The 24,330-nt window shown below is 37.8% G+C and overlaps 1 protein-coding gene across 2 annotated transcripts in view; it reads left to right on the forward strand.

Annotated features, from left to right (window-relative positions):
• bicdl1 (BICD family like cargo adaptor 1) overlaps positions 1-24,330 on the forward strand; it is a 41,975-nt gene that overhangs the window by 11,980 nt on the left and 5,665 nt on the right. For both annotated transcript variants that reach the window (XR_014625399.1, XM_084388968.1), the window contains exons 3-9: positions 9,056-9,172; positions 16,173-16,319; positions 17,893-18,072; positions 20,628-20,846; positions 20,925-21,068; positions 22,668-22,798; positions 23,920-24,040. Coding sequence is in view for 1 of the 2 variants with exons in the window: in XM_084388968.1 (XP_084245094.1) it covers positions 9,056-9,172; positions 16,173-16,319; positions 17,893-18,072; positions 20,628-20,846; positions 20,925-21,068; positions 22,668-22,798; positions 23,920-24,040 (1,059 nt within the window). In the remaining variant the exon portion in view is untranslated. The remainder of the gene's footprint in view (positions 1-9,055; positions 9,173-16,172; positions 16,320-17,892; positions 18,073-20,627; positions 20,847-20,924; positions 21,069-22,667; positions 22,799-23,919; positions 24,041-24,330) is intronic.

Genomic DNA, 24,330 nt, shown 5'->3' on the forward strand with positions numbered 1-24,330 from the left:
CTGTGTAACATGAGAATGAACCTCATTGGTTCTTGCAGAAGCTCAAACGTTCTGCGTAACACGAGAATGAACCTCATTGGTTCTTGCAGAAGCTCAAACGTTCTGCGTAACACGAGAATGAACCTCATTGGTTCTTGCAGAAGCTCAAACGTTCTGCGTAACACGAGAATGAACCTCATTGGTTCTTGCTGAAGATCAAACGTTCTGTGTAACACGAGAATGAACCTCATTGGTTCTTGCAGAAGCTCAAACGTTCTGCGTAACACAAGAATGAACCTCATTGGTTCTTACTGAAGCTCAAACGTGATGCGTAACACGAGAATGAACCTCATTGGTTCTTGCAGAAGCTCAAACGTTCTGCGTAACACGAGAATGAACCTCATTGGTTCTTGCAGAAGCTCAAACGTTCTGCGTAACACGAGAATGAACCTCATTGGTTCTTGCTGAAGATCAAACGTTCTGTGTAACACGAGAATGAACCTCATTGGTTCTTGCAGAAGCTCAAACGTTCTGCGTAACACGAGAATGAACCTCATTGGTTCTTGCTGAAGATCAAACGTTCTGTGTAACACGAGAATGAACCTCATTGGTTCTTGCAGAAGCTCAAACGTTCTGCGTAACACGAGAATGAACCTCATTGGTTCTTGCAGAAGCTCAAACGTTCTGCGTAACACGAGAATGAACCTCATTGGTTCTTGCTGAAGATCAAACGTTCTGTGTAACACGAGAATGAACCTCATTGGTTCTTGCTGAAGATCAAACGTTCTGCGTAACACGAGAATGAACCTCATTGGTTCTTTCTGAAGATCAAACGTTCTGCGTAACACAAGAATGAACCTCATTGGTTCTTGCAGAAGCTCAAACGTTCTGCGTAACACGAGAATGAACCTCATTGGTTCTTGCTGAAGATCAAACGTTCTGCGTAACACAAGAATGAACCTCATTGGTTCTTGCTGAAGATCAAACGTTCTGCGTAACACAAGAATGAACCTCATTGGTTCTTGCAGAAGCTCAAACGTTCTGCGTAACACGAGAATGAACCTCATTGGTTCTTGCTGAAGATCAAACGTTCTGCGTAACACGAGAATGAACCTCATTGGTTCTTGCTGAAGATCAAACGTTCTGCGTAACACAAGAATGAACCTCATTGGTTCTTGCAGAAGCTCAAACGTTCTGCGTAACACGAGAATGAACCTCATTGGTTCTTGCTGAAGATCAAACGTTCTGCGTAACACGAGAATGAACCTCATTGGTTCTTGCTGAAGCTTAAACGTGCTGCGTAACACGAGAATGAACCTCATTGGTTCTTGCAGAAGCTCAAACGTGCTGCGTAACACGAGAATGAACCTCATTGGTTCTTGCTGAAGATCAAACGTTCTGCGTAACACGAGAATGAACCTCATTGGTTCTTGCTGAAGCTCAAACGTTCTGCGTAACACGAGAATGAACCTCATTGGTTCTTGCTGAAGATCAAACGTGCTGCGTAACATGAGAATGAACCTCATTGGTTCTTGCTGAAGCTCAAACGTGATGCGTAACACAAGAATGAACCTCATTGGTTCTTGCAGAAGCTCAAACGTTTTTTTGCTGCGTAACATGAGAATGAACCTTATTGGTTCTTGCAGAAGCTCAAACGTGCTGCGTAACACAAGAATGAACCTCATTGGTTCTTGCAGAAGCTCAAACGTTCTGCGTAACACGAGAATGAACCTCATTGGTTCTTGCTGAAGATCAAACGTGCTGCGTAACATGAGAATGAACCTCATTGGTTCTTGCAGAAGCTCAAACGTGCTGCGTAACACGAGAATGAACCTCATTGGTTCTTGCAGAAGCTCAAACGTTCTTTTGCTGCGTAACACAAGAATGAACCTCATTGGTTCTTGCAGAAGCTCAAACGTGCTGCGTAACACAAGAATGAACCTCATTGGTTCTTGCTGAAGCTCAAACGTGCTGCGTAACACGAGAATGAACCTCATTGGTTCTTGCAGAAGCTCAAACGTGCTGCGTAACACAAGAATGAACCTCATTGGTTCTTACTGAAGCTCAAACGTGCTGCGTAACACGAGAATGAACCTCATTGGTTCTTGCAGAAGCTCAAACGTTCTGCGTAACACAAGAGTGAACCTCATTGGTTCTTGCAGAAGCTCAAACGTGCTGCGTAACACGAGAATGAACCTCATTGGTTCTTTGGTTTTGATATCAGAATGATGTAGTTCTGACATATATCAGCCTGGGCTAACTACTAGAACTAACTAGCCAAATGTTGACTACATAGTAATATATTCCAGCAAAATATAAACAAATTTCTAGTAGTAAGGGGTCAAGGTTTAGGAACCAGTAGTTCCCCTGGTGTTTTCAATTTGTTTAAGTAATTAAACCCAGAAGCTGGTTGGCTGCTGATGGTGATGTTCTCTGAAGCAAGAAAGAGGCTCTGAATATGAGATAACTAGATGGGCTTGACAGATCTGCTAATGGATCTGTTGCTGCAGAGTTCAGACTCAGATGACCTTCCTTCAGTGGGACAAGCAACAGCAAGTGACATAAGGCAGAGTGACTCATGCATGAACTCAGGTGGGATTAGGGTTTAATCCAGATCCTCTTTCCTTTACCAGCAGCATTAGGAACAGCCGACGGAAACAGAGCAAGAGAGGACAGCAAGAACGCTATGCTGTTATGTAAATATTCATTTAGGAGAACAGTCTCCTGCTATCTCCTGAGAAAGAAGAGTTTCACAAGAGAAAACTTTGCTCTCAATATGATTTTCCCAATATAGCTCTATACTTTTATTATGCAACAATTGCATTTTTAATTATTTATCTCTAGGAACATTTAGGAGAAATATCAATAACACTAAATAGGGTTTCATTTGTTAACATTAGTTAACATGAACTAACAATGAAACATACTTCTAAAGCATTTATTAATCTTAATGTTTATTTCAGAATTTACTACTACATTTTTAAATTAAAAAAAGTTATATCTGTTAGTATTATTTAATGGACCTGAGCTGACATGAACAAGCAATGAACAGTTGTGTTATTAATAACTAACGTTAACAAAGTTAATAAAACTGTAAAAAATGTATTGCTCTTTGTTAGTTAATGCATCAAGTTATGTTAACTGATGGACCTTACAGAAAAATGTCAAACATCTGAGACACAGTCGACATATAAATAAGATATTTTCTTCTGGAGGGACAGTGGCAACTTAACTAGATAATGAAGTAGAGCTTAACAACAGGTAAAGCCTAGCAAATACAGACAGCATTAATGTTTAGCTAATGTACTGAACATATTGTGTTGTGTTGGACAGATGCTTTCTGTTGCACACACACACACACACACACACACGTCTGCCTGCCAGTCCTGGAAGCAGGGGGTTGTCAAAAAAGCCAAAACCCCAGCAGCCTAATCTGATCAGAGAGAAGCATTTTACTAATTACATTACAAAGGTTGAGAGAGAGAGAGAGAGAGAGAGAGAGAGAGAGGATGAGGGGAGATGGACACCGAACAAAATAGACCCACATTTCATTATCAAGATGGAGTGATTTTATAAATGATCCCATTGATTATGTTCACTGGTTGGCTGCACTGGAAATGAATGGCAAAGTAACATGGGTAACAGGTTGTGGGGTCAGACAGAAGGAGCTCTGAAACAGAAGAAAATATCTATGGTTAACCCTGCTGAGTCAAGTCAAGAACCCATTAAAACTACAGTAAACTCACTGCCATTATGCTGGGGTGTTGCCGGGGTGTTGCCAGGGTGTTGCCAGGGCGTGGCTGGGTTGTTCTGTGTGGTTGCTAGGTGGTTTCTCCCTGTCTAGATTGAAAAGGATAATGAGCAAGAGAGGGTTGAGAGGACGACACACAGGATGATGCTCAATACTAATACTTAGTGTAGAGACTCGATCACATCACTGTCAGCACTAGTTGTAATGCTCACCTTAGACAAAACTAGTAATTTACCCAAATTCTTTTTTCATATTGCTGTTGCCACAGGTACATAAAAGCAATTTGAACTGAAATCGATAATTTTGACCCATACAATGTATTGTTGGCTATTGCCACAAATTTACCCGTGCGACTTATGACTGGTTTTGTGATCTAGGGTCACATTTTACTTGAGTGTCTCGTTTATTGCAGAAATGTCACAGGTATCCTCCTCTGACAGTATGACTAAGGAATGTCTCAGCACCTCCGATCACTATTCCCACATATCGCTATGGCAACCTCAAGTGTCATGTTCAAATCCATGTGTTACCATGGGAACGTGACCCCCCCCCCCCCCCCCCCAACCTCTGATTCAACGAATAAGACACTCTAAACGAGTGTAAAAAGGAGTTTCCTTTAGCAATGCTCTTTGTAATGTAAATGAGGCACAAATGAAAGAATAAGAGCCGGATTCGCAGTCATAAAAGAACATGCAACCTCACAGCATGCCATGTGACGCGCCTGCGGCTCAATACACACGAGTGAGTGTGTGAGACGCACGTCTGCCGTGGGTCAACATCAGACACGATTCACACTGAGATTACACTGCTGAATGGACAGACACCAACATGACTAATGGCTCTTTGATTATCATTAGTGAAGGTGATGCAAATGTAATTACATTTCAGTTTTAAACGCCGTTATGAATGATGTTAGATCCTGTGGGAAAGAAAAAAAAATCACAATTAAGAATCAGCAGAGATGCTAAATTAAATCTCCTGCTTCTCAGATTTTTGTCCTGGGGAAAAGACTTGTCTCGAGATTTGCCAAGACAGTCTACAATCAAAAAGTCAGAGATTTCATTGTTAATAATTCAAACATTTCTCATCAGCTTCTTCAAGACTGAATGATCTGAGCTGCTCCACATTACTTAATGTAATAATTATGTCTCATTTATAGCTGTTTTTAAGGGGAAAAAAATGATAAAAAATAACTGAGAACGTAGTTAAGTCTCCTGAGTGACCACTTTTCTCTCAGTTTAATGCAAGCTTGAAAAAAATCGAATCGCTAACATAGAAACAGGAAAATACATACGACTGTTCTTCCTGTTTAACCAGCAGATCTTTATTTGGGTCAAGACTATAAAGCAGAATATAATCTCTTTGTGCCTTTCAACCAGGGTTATTATTAACTAAAACTATTAAAAGAATTTCTGTTAATTGAAATAAAGCTGAAAAATTTGAATATACACCTCTAAACCTAAATTAGAAATGTTGCTTTGGCAACTAACTGAAATATGTTGAAGCACTAAAATAAATAACTGGAAATAAACTAAAGCTGAAATAAAAAAAATAATTAATCCTAAATAAAAATGACAAGCATGTTACAAAATTGCTAAAAAAATTAACTAAAATGAAAACTGAAAATATAAAAGTACACGCTGATTCAAAATATTAATAAATAATACTAAAATAACCTTACTTGAACTCCCTTAAATTCCCTCCCTGCTTCTCTTTCGTTTCACGAATCAGCCGAGCAATAAAGTATTCTTGATGTTTTTTTGGCTTAAACCTTAAACAATATCAAACTTACGAGAAGTTCAGCAATCTGATATGAGTCAAAGGACTCTACAAGTGAAAACCTGCTTCTTAAAACATTTCTTTATCGAGTCTGGAGTCTTTATCTCTGCCAACAGAAAGTTGAGTCCGAGGTCAAGATGGGTGACGCTTTCTGAAACAGTTTCCTCAAAATTGCTGAGTATTATTTTAGAAAAACTCTTTTATCAGATTCCTCCTGTCAAAGAAAAAAAACAAAAAACAGTGAATAAATAAAGTTAAGATTCTACAACCTTGACATATTGCAAAAATTTTACTTTTAGTGGTACTTGTCACTTGTCAGAATCCTTAAAGGTGCAGTAAGCGATTTCTGAGAGATGCAGTTGAAACTGGATCGGACCGGAAACCACCACACATTACAAAAGAGAAAGGCCGTGTGTCCACCAAAGCGTTTTTTTCACGCGGCTGGCGTATTTGTTTTTTGTTTTCAATGGGAGCGCCGCGATTTTAAAACGCCATGAGCGTAACGAGGCGCTAAGCATTTTTTCACACTGAACGCTCTGCAGCGCTCATCACTGTCACTTTTTACCCAACCGTCCAATCACAGTGGAGGAGGGGCGGGACTAATACCACACCGACCAACCGCCACATTCTGCTTGTACAACGTCAACAGACGACAACAACAAGCATAATAACAGAACAAAATCATTTAAAACAAGAGCCAGAGAAAATACGTTACATTGTATCGACATTTTAATATAGAATCAACACAGAAACAAAATATGTGTGAAATGAGATACTAGTAACACTTTCGCGGATATTCCGTATCATAACAAGCAAAGCGGCTCAACTGAAAAAAATGCCAAAACGCTCTCAAGCGCTCATAGCTAGGTGTTTTCAGCAGAGCGCCTAGTGTTTTCAGCTTGATAAATACGCTTTGATGGACACACGGCCTAAAGGTCAGAGGAATATCACTGGATAAAGAAGGGTTATGATCACTGATCAGGCAAGAGCTTCAGGACCTGGCGTTAATATTAGAAAAGCTTCCCAGCGCTGGTTGTGTTTTTTCTGCTCTATAAATTCGCGTCTGAAATTTTCGCACGTTAAAAAATAAATACGACCTCACGTTATGTCAATCACCCTTGTACACTGCCTCAGAAACTTTTGTCCGTCAAAAAAAAAATCGAATCAGGTTCGATTTTCTGTGTTTTTCGCATCCGTAGCAAGCATTTTGACTGGTGTTTTGACAATTCAGAGCCACCGAATCACGAAAGCGAAAAAACGCATGCGATAATTTCGGACTCATTGTGCAAGGGCCTTAACACTGGTTTTGCTGTGTTTTACAGTTGTTGTAATGTTAGCTCTAGTAACAGGACAGTTTCGAGTGTCTGTTTGTCCAGAGCTCTTGTTTGTAAATAATCTTGTATACTGTATGTACATTTTTTGTCGTTTGTTCGTCATCTTCACTTTATTTTTCGCGAAGCATTATTTTGCTTCGTTTCAGCAATGATAAAGAGACATCCACTCTTGTTCATGTGTTTTGGGGGCAGAGCAATGAGTTTGTTTGGGTTGATTTTTACATATTAACAGTAGCCACGTTTAAGTGGACAATTTCTGTTTCAGTCGGAATTAAATCATTTGGATTGATGATTGATTCCCATTTTAAACATAGTCTTGGTTAAAGAATTATAAGCCATGAAGCAAGCCAATCAGCTACGAGGTGGATCGCAGCACTACAAACGTTGATGTAAAGTGGGCGGAGCTAAAGAAATATTTTGGCGTATTTTGCTTTTTTCGACTCTCTGATTGGTGGAATTTTCTGTACAGCATCATGGGAAATGTAGTTTTTTGAAACAGGAATAAAAATAAGATGAAAAAATGCGGGCTGACGGCTTCAGCAGAAGCAAATACCATAGATTAACAACCTTGTAGCTCAGTTTTTTTTTACTTCACTGCACTGTATAAATAAAGAGTGGCATGTGACTACATGCATTCCTGTGTATATATGATTATGATATAGTCATTTCAATTGAACTTCTTTTAATGTTTGTTTTAACTGTCACAATGGTGAAACACATCCATCTAGAGCATCTTTACAGAGAAAAACGTTGGAAAAGCAGTGCAGTGGAATGCAAAAACGCATTCTGTGTGAACGGCCCTAGCGTTAAATCACAGTGTACAGCAGGTTACTGGATCCTGCGTATAATCTGATCGAATTCCAGATAAAAACATATTCAGTGCGAGATATTGCAGCAGGAAAGTTCATACGGTCGTGAGTGTCATAGTCGTGTTCGTACGTAGCCGGGACTCGTGGCGTGGGTTGCCGTGGTGACAGTCACAGATGAAGTGAGTCAGTTTAGCGACTGCAGTCTTGGTGTTTCACAGGATGGTAATGAGTGTTTCACAGCTGCAGTGGCCTGATCGCAGACGTCCAATCCACACACAGGGATCTCTGCTGGAATCTGCTACAGATGCTACAAAATGCCAAGTGTGATCAATGAGTGTGTGTGGGTGAGTCTGGGGGCGTGCGTGTGTGTGTGTGTGTGTGCGTGTGTAGGTGGGGTTTCTCTGTAATATGACTCATGCTCATAGATATTAGGGCAGCAACAGGCTTCATTTTTGTTTTAATACATTTCTGGATGAAATAATATAACGTTAGCAGGCTTACTGTTAAGAAAGCGTGTGCTAAGTAACATTATGAAGATAGTCGGAATGTTAAAAATCAGCTCTTAATTCCTGTAACAGGCTGAGCTGGTCATCAAGCAATGTCTATTTAACATGCTACTAATTTCTTCAAACAAACCTCTGAATAACTTAATGCCATTAACCTGGCAAACTTGAGCTAATCCAGTGGCTCAGAAACACTCACAGTATCAGCTGGATATCTTCTAAACCTGATTTTATAAAACAACAACTACAACAACAACAATTTATAATAATAAAATAAAATAAACAAATTGTTTAATACAGTGGCTCAAAGTCAGTCATAGTATCAGCCCAGTGCCTTGTAAGGTTTGTAAAAATAAAGTAATAAGTAAGTAAGTAAAAATAATAATAAATAAAGTAGTTTAAATTAATTGCTAAAAATGATCATAGTACCAGAAATTGTTATATTATGCAGCCAGATTTTGTTAAAATATCAAAATATAAATGAAATAAATAAATTGTTAAATCCAGTGGCTCATAGTGCTTTATGTACCTTGTAAACCTATAATAAAATAATAATAATAATAAAATGTAAAGAAATTAGAATAAAAAAAATTTAATAAAAAAAAGGTTAAATCCAGGGACAAAAAAAACGATCATAATCATCATAATTTAAAAAGACCTTGGAAAAAAAGAGTCAAGTGCATTGCATTGTGGGATACAGTATCTCACACACTGGCTGCAAAGTTTAATACAAAGTGCTATTCCAAATTCATCCAGTGGTTGTGCACTGCCCATTTTGGCAAATGTCCTGGTAATCCGTTCATACTGGCAATTTATATACTATTCACAGTATACATGCTGCACATACAGTACAAGTAGCCTATGGGAAGCTAACAGAAGTTTCTGTGTTTGTGTCCACAGGCCGCCGAGGTGGAGAAACAGTTGTCTACTCAGGTTCATTCTTTACGGGATGATTTCAAAGAGAAAAGCATCTCCACCAACCAGCACATGATGCGGCTCGAGACCCTACAGGCCGAGGTGAGGCATTGTGGGATCTGGATCTTGTTTATTTACAGAGAGTCGTGACAACATGATATATTTCAAAATCTGCTTTCCTCTGTTTTCCTTCCTCAAATGATTATTTGTATCACGCACTAAACAGCAAGGGCTTGAAGTAAGTGCTCATGTACCGCTTCCTCTTTTCTGCATGCTCATTCTGGATGTGTGTGTTCTGTGATGTGATCTCATTGTGCGATGCAGAACACTGCTGGATCATATCCTGATTGCTCCGTTATGTCAGTCTTCATGCTAACTCATCATTGAAAGACGGACATGTAATTGGCTCCTGGAGTCTGTGATGTGACAGCGCAGGACAAACAATGCCAGCTTGAGTTTCACGGGCCGTCATCAATGGACGCTGGTCTATTCACAACAACTATCTCAAGCTTTGCTCAATTCTGAACTGAGGAAACTGTATTAAGCGGAAAAATGTGGATCTGTAGATTAGCTCTGTTTCAAAACCTATAGCGATCTCCCTACATCAATTTTGCAATTTGTGTCCTTCATAGAGAAGGCGATCCCAGAATGCATTGCGACAAGCTCAGTGAAAACATTCATCCAGGGGTGTGTTTCCCAAAAAGCATCATTAGCCAACTATAGTCACAAGGGTAACACTTTAGCATAATGGTCCATCATTAATATTAATATGTTACTATGCAGGAAGTAATGCAGGACTAATGAGTAGTACTATATTAACACTTCAGCTACTACTAATAACTAATATTAACTAATATGGAAACAAGCTTAACTAATCAGTAAGTAATATACAATTTCGTACTGAGGTAGCTCCTTATTATGCAATCAATAATTACTGAATGAGATTGGCATCATTAAGAACTAACTGTCATCAAATGCCATGTCCGTAATTTATAGCAAAAATCTTTCATTAATTTGATCTCAAACGGATTAATTAAAATACGTTTTTACTCCACCACCTGCGTGACATCATTAACTAATGTGGTTGAACGACAAATTTGCGCACAATATGGTTTCAGGAAACAGTCGTGACTATTGCTAGTTGATTTCTTTAACGATGCATCGTACTATGGTAGTTAAGCAGCGAGTTACGAATATATATTAATCATAAAATGAGGCATACATATTTTTGAGTGCATGTGGACGATAGACAGGAAGGAAGCTCACGGTTTTGGAACAGAACTAATGTGTCTAGAAGATTCAGTAAATATTCTTTGTATAGAAGAGTGTATATAGTGTATATTTGTATATTTGCGACAGCACAAGCTCATTAACATATCATCGCCTACATTTACATATCAACACCTATTCATCATTCAGCAACTTGGACCAACCTGATGATCAGAAGTTAGCCAAGAACAACAAACATAATTTATGTAGAGAAGTCTTAAAGGTACAGTAGCAAAACCAGTCTGATCAAGAGAGTCAGAGAGAGGAACGAAAACGATCATGAAAAACTAAACTATTCCGGAGCAAGAAACCTTCTACTATCCTTATCAATGTCTAGGAGAAATGCTGAAAGAGGGGAGAAAAACACTCTTCATACATACCGGTACATCCACATCTAATGCATGTCTGCTTTTGTATGCATGTGTAAACCATGTTGTCTCTTCAAATATTTTCAACTATATTTTGATCAGACATAAGGGTTTAAAAAATTGGTATAGGAAACAATTTTCACTTAGAAATTGCTGATAAATTTCACAAATAATTACAAAGAAACGACAAGCAACGCATTGACTTAAATGTGAAAATTAAAAAAAAAAAGAAAAAAAAAAGTGTAAAAACAAATTGTATACCAAAACTGTATATCAAAATACCTTAATAATAGCATCTGATTCATCACTGATTTATTCATACCACAGTTCATTCAGAATATAGAGATCTACACAGTACTGAGATGAAGTGTGAGGGTTTACTTGCGGAGGGTAATTAGCCCATGATTAGTGGTCGATACAGGGATGTGCTGTCCGTCAGACCAGAGCGGATTTACAGGATCAGTTTATCTTTATCTCTCTCTCTCTCTCTCTCTCTCTCTCTCTCTCTCTCTCTCTCTCTCTCTCTCTCTCTCTCTCTCTCTCTCTCTCTCTCTCTCTCTTCATGAATTAGTGAATGAGAACAAGGCCACTTTATTAGGTCATCTGTTCAACTGCTCGTTAACACAAATATCTAATCAGCCAATCACACGGCAGCAACTCAATGTAGATGTAGACATGATCAAGACGATCTGCTGAAGTTCAAACTGAGCATCAGGTGATTTAAGTGAACGTGTCGTGGTTGTTGGAGTCAGACGAGCTGGTCTGAGTTTTCAGGAACTGCTGATACTGGGATTTTCATGCAAAACCATTTCTAGGGTTTACAGGGAATAGTCAGAAAAAAATGAAATATCCAGTGAGCTTCAGTTATGAGGGAGAAAATGCCTTGTTGATGCCAGAGGTCAGAGGAGAATGACCAGACTGGTTCAGCTGATAGAAAGACAACAGTAACTCAGATAAACACTCGATACAACCAAGGTCTGCAGAAGAGCTTCTCTGAACACACAACACACCAAAGCTTGAAGCAGAAGAGCATCTCTGAACACACAACACACCAAAGCTTGAAGCAGAAGAGCATCTCTGAACACACAACACACCAAACCTTGAAGCAGAAGAGCATCTCTGAACACACAACACACCAAAGCTTGAAGCAGAAGAGCATCTCTGAACACACAACACACCAAAGCTTGAAGCAGAAGAGCATCTCTGAACACACAACACACCAAACCTTGAAGCAGAAGAGCTTCTCTGAACACACAACACACCAAACCTTGAAGCAGAAGAGCATCTCTGAACACACAACACACCAAACCTTGAAGCAGAAGAGCATCTCTGAACACACAACACACCAATCCTTGAAGCAGAAGAGCATCTCTGAACACACAACACACCAAACCTTGAAGCAGAAGAGCTTCTCTGAACACACAACACACCAAACCTTGAGGCAGAAGAGCTTCTCTGAACACACAACACACCAATCATTGAAGCAGAAGAGCTTCTCTGAACACACAACTCACCAAACCTTGAAGCAGAAGAGCATCTCTGAACACACAACACACCAAACCTTGAAGCAGAAGAGCTTCTCTGAACACACAACTCACCAAACCTTGAAGCAGAAGAGCTTCTCTGAACACACAACACACCAAACCTTGAAGCAGAAGAGCATCTCTGAACACACAAAACACCAATCCTTGAAGCAGAAGAGCTTCTCTGAACACACAACTCACCAAACCTTGAAGCAGAAGAGCATCTCTGAACACACAAAACACCAATCCTTGAAGCAGAAGAGCTTCTCTGAACACACAACACACCAAACCTGGAAGCAGAAGAGCTTCTCTGAACACAAAACACACCAAACCTTGAAGCAGAAGAGCTTCTCTGAACACACAACACACCAATCCTTGAAGCAGAAGAGCTTCTCTGAACACACAACACACCAATCCTTGAAGCAGAAGAGCTTCTCTGAACACACAACACACCAAACCTTGAAGCAGAAGAGCTTCTCTGAACACACAACACACCAATCCTTGAAGCAGAAGAGCTTCTCTGAACACACAACACACCAAACCTGGAAGCAGAAGAGCTTCTCTGAACACACAACACACCAAACCTTGAAGCAGAAGAGCATCTCTGAACACACAACTCACCAAACCTTGAAGCAGAAGAGCATCTCTGAACACACAACACACCAATCCTTGAAGCAGAAGAGCTTCTCTGAACACACAACACACCAATCCTTGAAGCAGAAGAGCTTCTCTGAACACACAACACACCAAACCTTGAAGCAGAAGAGCTTCTCTGAACACAAAACACACCAAACCTTGAAGCAGAAGAGCTTCTCTGAACACACAACACACCAATCCTTGAAGCAGAAGAGCTTCTCTGAACACACAACACACCAATCCTTGAAGCAGAAGAGCTTCTCTGAACACACAACACACCAAACCTGGAAGCAGAAGAGCTTCTCTGAACACACAACACACCAAACCTTGAAGCAGAAGAGCTTCTCTGAACACACAACACACCAAACCTGGAAGCAGAAGAGCTTCTCTGAACACACAACACACCAAACCTGGAAGCAGAAGAGCTCCAGCAGAAGAAACACACCGGTGACACTCCTGTCAGATGAGAACACAAAACTCACGAAACTAAGAGACTCACTGAAACTGGACAATAGAAGATTTGAAAATATTTTTTTTGCCCGGTCTGGTTTCTGCTGCAACATTTAGATGGCCGGGTCAGAATTTGGTGTAAACAACATGAAAGCATGGATCATCCTGTCAGTTCACTAAAGCGATAGTCAAGGCTCTTTAGTAGCAATTCTCCCATGTGAAGTGTGTGTACTCGAGCGAGGAAAACTTCTGTTCTATTTTAAGAGCAAATGCTGCAATGTCTGGGTGTTCCCGAAAATGCCGCCAGTGCCAGACAGTGAGAAATGGGCGTCTGTTCCAATCCATGACGCGTCTTGGCCGACCAGGACATAAATACACCAGTGTCACTGTCTAGTTCGGCTGATTTTAAATGTAAGTTTGAAGATAAGCAGAAGTACGCATTAAATGTCCAGGTGTGGCGTACGCAGTGGTGTAGTCTAGTTTTTTGTAGTGAGTATACTCTAATATAACACCCCCCCCCCCCCCCCCCCCCCCCCCCCCCGTTTTTGAAAAAACCGAACTTTATTTTGGTGGGTTGTAGACATTTGAGTTTCTGTGTGTTTTAATAAACTATTATTATTTTTATTATTATTATTATTATTATTATTAGGCCTGAAGTATACTCCGTGCAATAGTAATATATTTCTGTTATAATTTCTTCAAGTTATACAGAACTTTTATTTTGACAGGTTGTCGTAAAGACATAACAGTTTCTGTGTGTATATGAAACGAATGAATGACGATAGTTTTATCAAATGAAATGGTGAAATTCTCATCAAGTGACTCTCATAGCAGCTCTGCGATGAAATGCACATGTGTAGCCTGCCCTACATCATGTCTCAATACAGTGAAACGCTGAAAACCCCACGAGCGTGAGTCACGCGTGCTTCTCTGTGTGTGTGTGTGTGTGTGTGTGTGTGTGTGTAGTGGAGGAGCACACACTGAGCGCTCATTCCCAGAGACGCGTAGAACAATTGCAGTCTCTTTTAGCTTTTCATAGACACTAGTCCATATCGAGATTTCATTCATTGTACAGCAGCTACTTTTGATTTATTCATCCAAAAATAGCAAATTCCGTGACGTTCTGCTTTATATAGCAAGTTCCATTTGTGACTGGATTCCGCGATTCGATCCGTCGCTTCGCAAACACAGACGGGGTGAATTTATGAATGAAAGTGTGAAAGTTCTGACACAAAACGAAGTTGATACGTATCCTCACGCTTTTTTAAGTGGGTATACGCAAATCCTTGGCATTTTCTAGTGGGTATACGGCGTATACCTGCGTATCACGTAGACTACACCACTGGGCGTACGGTTAATCACACAGAATCCCTCAGTGCTGCTGCTGAACTAGGTTAGCAGATCTAGGTCATAACATGAGGGAGAGACACCAGAACTTCTGCTCATGTTCGTTTCATGCGCTGCACACACACATCACCACTCTTTATTGAGGTACTTTTCATGGGACCAACCTTGCCTAGGTCACATTTCCCCATAAAACAAACAAACAAGACATTATATGTAGCCTAAAGTAAATTAAACCTATTTTAAAACCAGTCAGATTAAGTCTATACTAATACTAATTACTAATAATAGTATTACTATTAGTCAATACTAATATTTTGACATTATTTTCAAGACAATTAAACACATTCTCCTCTTCAAATTCTCTGACTGGATTTTTTAATTCTCAATGATGATTCTCATTAGATTCACATCAGGGTTATTATTGTTGGCTGAAACTATGAAATAAAGCTGAAATAAAATAAAATATAAATATTAGTTGAAAAACTAAAAAAATTGAAATATTGCTTGGCAATAAACTGAAATAAGTTTAAGTTGAAGCACTAAAATTATTTAGTGGAAATACATTAAAACTAAAATAGAATTTTTTTATCTATATAGCAATACTAAATGATACTAATAATAATAATAATAAGCACATTACTTAAAATATAAAAAATAAAAGCTAATTCAAAATAATAATACAATTATAATCAAAATAAAAAAATAAATAAAATACTGATTCTGAATTATGTAATGCTTAAAAATGCTTTTCTTACTTAGTATTTTTCTCTTGTTTCCAATTATCAAAAAATTCTTAATTAAAGATGCATTTACTAGATAAGTAAAATGACAATATATTATGCCTTGTTTTCTGAAAGAATTAAGAGTTTTTTGCCTAAAACAAACAATTTGTCTTACGCCATTGGCAAATCATTTTGCTTCATTTAAGCAGAAATCACTTAATTTCGATTTTTTTAAAGACAATATCTTGTCATTTTACTTGTCTAGTAATGGCATCTTGATTTAAGTATTTTTAGATATTTGGACTGGAGACAAGACAAAAATACTAAGTAAGAAAAGCATTTTTTGCAGTGATACTATTTGGTTTTTGTGTGTGCGTGTGTTTTTCCATTTCAGTTTCAATTAATTAATGTGTCACTTGTTGAGTGAATTGTGTGAAAATTGTTTCTGCACCAGTGTAGGAGAAACTAATGATACTTGAAAAACAACAGCATTTTCACTGGGCTGTTTTGAGCAGAAATATTCCCGTTATCAAGCGCACATTCCTGACTGTGGAGGTGTCCGTGACTCCCTACTGATGAAGCCTGGCAACACAGCATTCCAACAACACCAGAGTTGAACCTAATCCAATAAACCACACTCGAGTTTTTCTTGAAAACCCCGATAAAGGCTCAGATATATTGTGATCGTGACTCTTTAAGACAAGCATTGTGTTTAAAGTTTGCAGATGTTTTGGTCTGAATAGCTCAGAATCATGATGATGGTGTGTTTGGCGCTCTCGTTGGGCAGATACAGATGTTGTCGGAGCGTAAGCAGGAACTGGAGCGACGTGTGAACGCCATGCTGGAGGAGAACGAGCAGATGCAGAACACGGTGGACGAGCTGAGAGAGCGAACGCAGGTGCTGGAGAAACAGTGTCAGGAGAAGGACTTACAGGTGAGCGGCTGTTACACACAAACATCTTATTCATCAGGGGTTTTCACTAAACTACTCGAGAGGCAAAACTGTATATGAGTGGACTGGCAAACTAATAACCATACATGTCATAAATCCCATAAATAAAAAATGTTTCAAACCTGAAAAGAATAGGGGTAATATATATATATATATATATATATTTAATATATATATAAATAAATAAAACATATACAAATATTATAAAAGTAAAACATTATTTTATAATATAAATATATATTATTTTCTTTGAAAAAAACTCGTAATATATTTAGCTTCTTCAAATGTACCTTGCATTGTTTATATATTTTTACTGCAAAACCATTTGGGGGAAAAAATCCGATGCAATAAAAAAAATTGAAAATATTTTCTTATATATTTTTGAGCCATTTTTATATCAATCTGTCAATATTTATATTGTCGGGAAAAATGTGTGTGTATATATATATATATATAACTGGATTTACACACAATATTTAGAAATGTATTTTCTTGCCCCTTAAAGTACATTTTGGAATATATTTAGATTTTTGAAGGTTTAAGTGAAATATATTTTAAATATAAAAATTATATTTCATGAAGCCACACTGTTTACAACATAATATTTGAAATTTAATATGCTTAGAATTTCTGGCCATAAAAAAGTGAAAAGATTGCAGTGCGTCTTATTTAATTATTAATAATAATGCAATAATGCAAAAATTCTTAATGGTCCTAAAATAGCCTTTATTTTTCTTGCAGCAAAATATAATCTTTTAATTTTCCCTTTAAATCGTACAGTTAATTTGGACTGGCACTGAATACATCTTGACAGGTTTTGTCCATTCATGCATTATATTAAGATGAGCAGTTTGTTCTGATTGATCTGCACCTGAAAGGAAATCATTGAAAACTGAGATATTTAGAAAATTAGTCATTCTATTTCTCGTTCCATTTAATTCAGTGTTATTATAGATTTAGTAGTTCATTGTTTTGCGTGCGTTTGATAGTTTGAGTCACTGTATGATTGATTTGTATGACCAGTTCTCAGCTTTTTGAAAAAGACGTACTATTAAACGTATTCAAAATGTACTTAAATATGTTTTTAGTACAACACAAATATACTATAATGCATTTCTAATACATTTCACCTGGGTTTTCATCAGCTCTTACGATCCGGTTTAGATTTACTGAACGCGCTGTTCTTAAAAAGTCATTAATCGCTTCAATAAGAAGATTTACCTCTAAATAAATGAATAGTGCTTTTTAAAAAATGGGCTTATAATGTTCAATAACATGAGACTCAAGTCAAGATCATTGGTCAAAAATAGAGCATAACATCGAGAGATGAATCACTTCCATTAAAAACACTGATTTATTTCTATTATCAGACACTTCCGGTCGTGGAATGAATGAATCATAGGTGACAAATACGAGTATTTACACAATGACAGATGATGTATAAAGAAAGCTCGTTCAGAGATAACTAAACTAAACACCCCTCGGCCACCAGCCTGTTTTTAGCACTCGGCCGGTAAACTCCCTCAGGTGTGTGTGTGTGTGTGTGTTGGTACAGCTGCGGCAGAGCCAGCTGGAGCTGCAGGAGGTGCGCGTGTCCCACAGGAATCTGAGCGCTCGTGTGGAGGAGCTGACGGAGGAACACAGTCTCCAGGGCTTCAGTCCAAACCCACACAGTCTTCTGTGTGAGATCGAGCAGAGCATGGAGCAGGAGGAGCTGGAGCAGGAGCGAGAGCAGGTACATCACGACACACACACAGCAGGTGAAAAAGACGTACTGTGAAATGTATTAGAAATGCATTATAGTATATTTGTATTGTACTAAAAACACACTCAAGTACATTTTGAATACATTTAATAGTACGTCTTTTTCACCTGGCTGTAGTTTCACTCACAGTGCATTAGAGATTGTAATCTGATTGGCTTGCTGCTGCGCAATATTTTGGGTAATTCTACAAAACAAGTGCCATAATTTGTGCCCTTCGACCATATACAGTGCTATGCATAAGTGTAGACACCCATGCTAAAGTTGACTAAAAAGAGGAATAAAAAATCTTCTTTTGGAAATTGAACTTAATGCCTTAATTAAAAAAATTATTTTCTTTGTGAATGAATAATGTATCGTAAATAAATAAATGTTCTTCCTTAAAATACAGGGTGCATAAGTTTGGACAACCCCATGTTAAATTCCCATAGAGGCAGGCAGATTTTTATTTTTAAAGGCCAGTTATTTCATGGATCCAGGATACTATGCATCCTGATAAAGTTCCCTTGGCCTTTGGAATTAAAATAGCCCCACATCATCACATAGCCTTCACCATACCTAGAGATTGGCATGGTTTTATTTCAGTTAGCCTAATAGCTGGTTTGATTTGCATTGAGAGATGATCTTATGGAAAGTACCCCATGCCAATCTCTAGGTATGGTGAATGCTATGTGATGATGTGCAGCTATTTTAATTCCAAAGGCCAAGGGAACTTTATCAGGATGCATAGTATCCTGGATCCATGAAGTAACTGGCCTTTAAAAATAAAAATCTGCCTGTCTCTATGGGAATTTAACATGGGGTTGTCCAAACTTATGCACCCTGTATTTTAAGGAAGAACATTTATTTATTTACGATACATTATTCATTCACAAAGAAAATTGGTGTCCTTAAAGGTTGGATTTTTCCTCATTTTTTTAATTAAGGCATTGAGTTCAATTTCCAAAAGATGATTTTTTATTCCTCTTTTTAGTCAACTTTAGCATGGGTGTCTAAACTTATGCATAGCACTGTATATATATATCCATATATATCCTCGGCAAACAAATAGCCCAAGCCAAAAAAAAAAAAAAGAATTAAATATTTAGCTTTTAATGGTGCACATTACACATTTTATATACTATTTTAACCACAAATCACTGGTCGGGAAATTAGGAAATTATAGGAAATGACATCATGTATAGGAAATGACATCATGTACATTAAAGTTTGTGGTGAGTAATTTTTTTAGTAAAGTAAAGATGCTTTAATTTTTCTCAGAAGTGACAGTAAAGATATTTATAATGTTAAAAAAAAGTTTTCTATTTAAAATAAATGCTGTTCTTTTGAACTTTCTATTCATCAAAGAATCCTGGAAAAAAAAATGCATGTTTCCACAAAAATATGAAGCAGTTTTCAACATTGATAATAATCAAAAATATTTCTTGAGCAGGTAATCATCATATTAGAATAATTTCTGAAGAATGACTTCTTTCAAAAACATAAAAAATCCTGTATGTTTAAAAATACTTTAAAAACCAATGCCAAATACTGTATGTTTTAATATTTTCTTAAAATGAAAAACAAACACATAAATACCTTGCAGAATGAACAGGATTGGTCTCCTTTCACTGAAGACACATGGATTCAACACTCCTGGAAAACCAGGAAATATCAGGGAATTTTAAATTACCAGTCCAGGAGAAGTCATCGAATTGATAACATTTTAAAAATTCATGGAATGCATTTCTATAGCAAATATACATTTTTCTAGACATGCTCAGCTCTTAAATATTTCACAAACTAAAATTGCTTTTTGCATGAACACATTTCTATAAAATGATGTTTAAAGGGGTGGTATAATGCCCTTTTCACAAGATGTAAAATAAGTCTCTGATGTCCCCAGAGTGTGTGTGTGAAGTTTTAGCTCAAAATACCCCACAGATATTTTTATATAGCATGTTAAAGTTGTCACTTTTTGAGGGTGAGCAAAAACGCACCGTTTTGTATCTGTTCCTTTAAATGCAAATGAGCTGCTGCTCCCGGCACAGGGGGCGGAGCTTCAACAGCTCGCACTCACAGAGACACACACTGAACATTTCAAAAACTCTTAGCCTTTTATGTTCAAACCGGAGTCAGACAATGATGGAGAGACTCAAGAAGAAGAGACAACATGTAGAAGCAACAGGACATTTATGAATGTTTAGTTGATGAATTTATGTAGCTGATGTGTAGTTATCTTCTACTCATTGATTTGCATATTCTGTCTTGATAATCTATAAACCGTGTTCAGGGGGCGGGGTTTATGTCAATTTTAGGGTTGGTGATGTCACTAACCCTGGAGGAATGTCGTGTAGTCTCTACCAGCCGTTTGTTGTAGTCCTTAAAAAACAATTTCTTTAAAAGCAAGTATCTCCCTTGGCTTTGAACTTTGAGCTTCGTAACTTTGCAGCAGCAACATTCCACACTAACTAAAGTTAAAAAAGTGAAATCATAATCAACCACCCCTTTAAAAAGTGCAATCACAAACGCTCTTTCCATCCCTTTAGCTCCGGCTGCAGCTGTGGGAGGCTTACTGTCAGGTGCGGTCCATATGCTCACAGCTGAGAGGAAGTGACATCACAGACTCCGCCTTATCCACAGACTCCTCCATGGATGAGTCTTCGGAGACGTTGTCGGCTAAAGACGTCCCCGTGGGTAGTTTGCCCGCTAATCTTCTGGAGCTGCGAAGACTCACACAAAACCTGCTGGACGGCAATGAATCTACGGTAACAATCATCACGTCCACATCTGAACGTTTTATGTAGTCAAATTCACATTATTCAATGTGTTTTGCATGCGTTTAGGGTTCACGGCGCAGTGATGAGGAGGTTCTAGAAGAGCAGGTTCGTAAATTGAGCGAGGAGCTGCGAGAACTCAGAGAACTTTTCGAACAGGAGCAGGAAAAAACACACAACAGCCAGGAGGAGGCGCTACAGCTCCATAATCAGGTACACACACACACACACACACACACATACACACTTACACTGTTTAACTCAACTTTTAGAGCACTTCCCCTCTGAGGAATCCCCGCTGCCATTTTGAATTTTGTTCAACTTCGTCAAATGGACGAGGGAAGTTTATTTGGACAGACCCTCGCCTCAACCCCTCGATTTTGACCAATATGTACACTTCAGGCAGATCTATAGACCACAATGCAACACGATTGTGATGTCACAATAGCAGTGCTCACACTTACTTTAACCACAAGTGATCAAGGGCCTTCCGTTTATACCCCTTGCAAGGGTTCTGCCAGTAGTGGTGTTTCACTACGAAATACTATAATGTTTAAATTCAATATATATTAATCTTTATTAAATCTAAAGAAGTTATTCAGTCAAAAACATATTTTCTTTTCTTTTTTTTGTTTGTTGTTTAATTAATGACAAGACAGCAGCATGTATATTAAGCTACTGTCGCTTTTAAGACCAAATGCACGGATTTGACCAAATTTTTTTACTTTTTTTTATCGGAATGGTACGAAACTTGGTAAAGGATTTGACACTTGCTGTGTGAACACAGAAAAAAAAAAATCATGGACATGATTCGAACAGGTTAAATGGTCCTGAAAAAAATAGTCACACTTGTGCTCTTCGCGTAGGAAATGAATGGGAGACGAATTTCACCTAGTGTAAACTTTTGGTACTGCGGCCAAATTTTCAAATCAAATCAAATTTTACTGAAAGCTCTTTTTTTTTTTAGATATAAGGCTCAAATTTTGAACAAAACTTGTTTAGATTTATGGCTTTGATTTTCTCACAGTTTTAGATAACAATAAACGTAAAATTCTGTAACTTTTTTTACATTCAATTTTTAAAACTTTTTTCACTTCAGCAATAATCTACCAAGTGTCATCTTTGAAAAGAGATCAAACTTAAGTCTGTGATCTAAAACATTCAAGATTTACGATAGTTTAAGTTGGAAATTTTATTTTCAGGTCTATGCTCAAAAAGTGAATAAATGGATTATAAATACTGCGAAAATATAATTTAGTACCATAAAATCCCCTAAAAAACTAAATATTAAATAAAAAACATTAATATAGTACATTCATTTCATTGAAATAAAAAGAAAATTCAGTCATTTTTGACCTACATGCAAAGGGTTAAGACTTTTTATTTGAACTATTGAAGACTGTGCTTATGAGGAGGATACTCGCCAAAACAGGCATTTCGACATCATTTTGTGTGCATTCGTCCATTTAAGTGCAATAAGAACAAAAGAACTCAGTTCAGCGGTGCGCTGTCTGAGACACGTGCGCGCTTTGTGTGTATGTGTATTTCGCGTCTTCTTGCGCTTGAACGGTTTAAAATCATTTGAATGTCACGTTCGCGGTCACGTTCTAATACTGTACATCTACTAAACAAAATTATTTTTGATATCAAGCAGCCAAACCATGATTCCCCTCAAAATCTGGAGCCGAATTGAACATCGCACCAATTTTGCAATCGGACATTATTTGGTGTGGGGCCGGGCCTGACTTAAACGCAGCCTTATATAAATACCTGAGCTCATCAATTCATCTGGTTCTTCTTTGGATCCTGCAGGTGGCGCTGCTCTCGGTGGAAGTTTCTTCTTCAAGAGAAGAGAACGATAGGTTGAGAGCGATGGCAGAAGTCCACGAACCCAACGAGCAGTTACAGAGCGCTATACGAGACAGAGATGAAGCCATTGCCAAGTAAATGCGACTGACACACATGTACATGTTTGGAGACTTCATGCAAATCAGTGGTTTTTGCTAAATATTAAACTTCAGCCTGTAAGGACACTTTAGCATACTTTTAGAAAGAGTAGGCTTCTTGTTACAAAGATTATACTTTAAAGAGTATACATAAGTGTGAACAATGTTTTTGACACTTAATTGCATGTTAATTGCAATTAGATGAAAATAAATTATAGTATAAATTTGTTATATTAAATGCAATTAGCTGCTTTTTTTGAACCACTTAAGTAGGAGTTAAAGTGTACCGCCGAATGTATTTATGTTAAACTAAAATGTATTTTAATGGCATTTCTACTGAAACTTGTTTTATATGCATATACAAGTATATGTAGAAATGCCATTCAAATGTTTTAAATGCATGACATATATGCACATACATTTATATGTCGTGCATTTAAATACAGTAGTCAACATTTGAAGTGGATGAAAACCTTTCATCAAAGTTATACATTAATTTTGAACAGTTGTCTTAGGACAACTTTGATGCACTTTTATGATCCACTTCAAATGTTGACTACTGTATATTTGTAAATACACATTCGCAATGATGAAGTTGCAGTTAAGTCCATTTACAATATATTATAACTTTAAATGTAAAATCAAATATTTTAATTGTTATAATAAAGTGCTTTAGTATGTCCGTCGACACATCAAAATGATTGTACTTTAAAGCACGATTTTTAATTTGACATTATTCCACAAATTGCACTTTTTAAAAGTGTACTTAAGTGTGTTAAGAATCATAGTCATTAAAAGTGCTCTAAGCAAACATAAGTGGCCTTTTATTTCATTAATACTGCATTATCTGCAAGTAAAGTTTTTTTTAAATATATACTTTTAAGATTTGAAGTACACTACAAGTGCACATTCAATTCAATGAAGCGCAATTCTTTTTCACAAATTTGTGCGACAGATGTGAGTAATTCCTGAAATCAAGTGACCATCAGTTGGCCACTGCATAAAGCAATGAACCAAAAACTGTTCAGACCACCACGTTTTGTCAGCCTGTGCCCGTGAGACCGTTCTGCCAGTCACAACATGAGATGCAGTTCAGTGACTTCTCCTCCCTGTTACAGGAAGAAAGCGGTGGAGATGGAGCTGGCGAAGTGTAAGATAGACATCATGTCTTTGAACAGTCAGCTGTTGGATGCGATACAGCAGAAACTCAACCTGTCTCAGCAGTTAGAAGCCTGGCAGGTTAGTCTCACTCACTCCAATCAATCGCAGTACAGAAAGTTATTAAACACAAAATATTACAAACAAATGCAAAGGTCAAACCTGTGGGGAACACATTAACTATTCATCCCATGAAGCAATACGAATGATGTAATTGAATGTGAGACAAAGGCCGCACAACTCTTCCGGGTCACGGTCCCCATCCGGGTCACGGCACCAATGTAACTGTGGTCTTGAACGTGCTTGCTATCAGGGAGGGGTTACATTGGTGCCGTGGGGTTACAATTAGTTTCGTGTAGCCAGACCTTCAG

The sequence above is a fragment of the Rutilus rutilus genome (assembly GCF_951802725.1).
Source record: "Rutilus rutilus genome assembly, chromosome: 19".
In the NCBI taxonomy this organism is placed as follows: Eukaryota; Metazoa; Chordata; class Actinopteri; order Cypriniformes; family Leuciscidae; genus Rutilus; species Rutilus rutilus.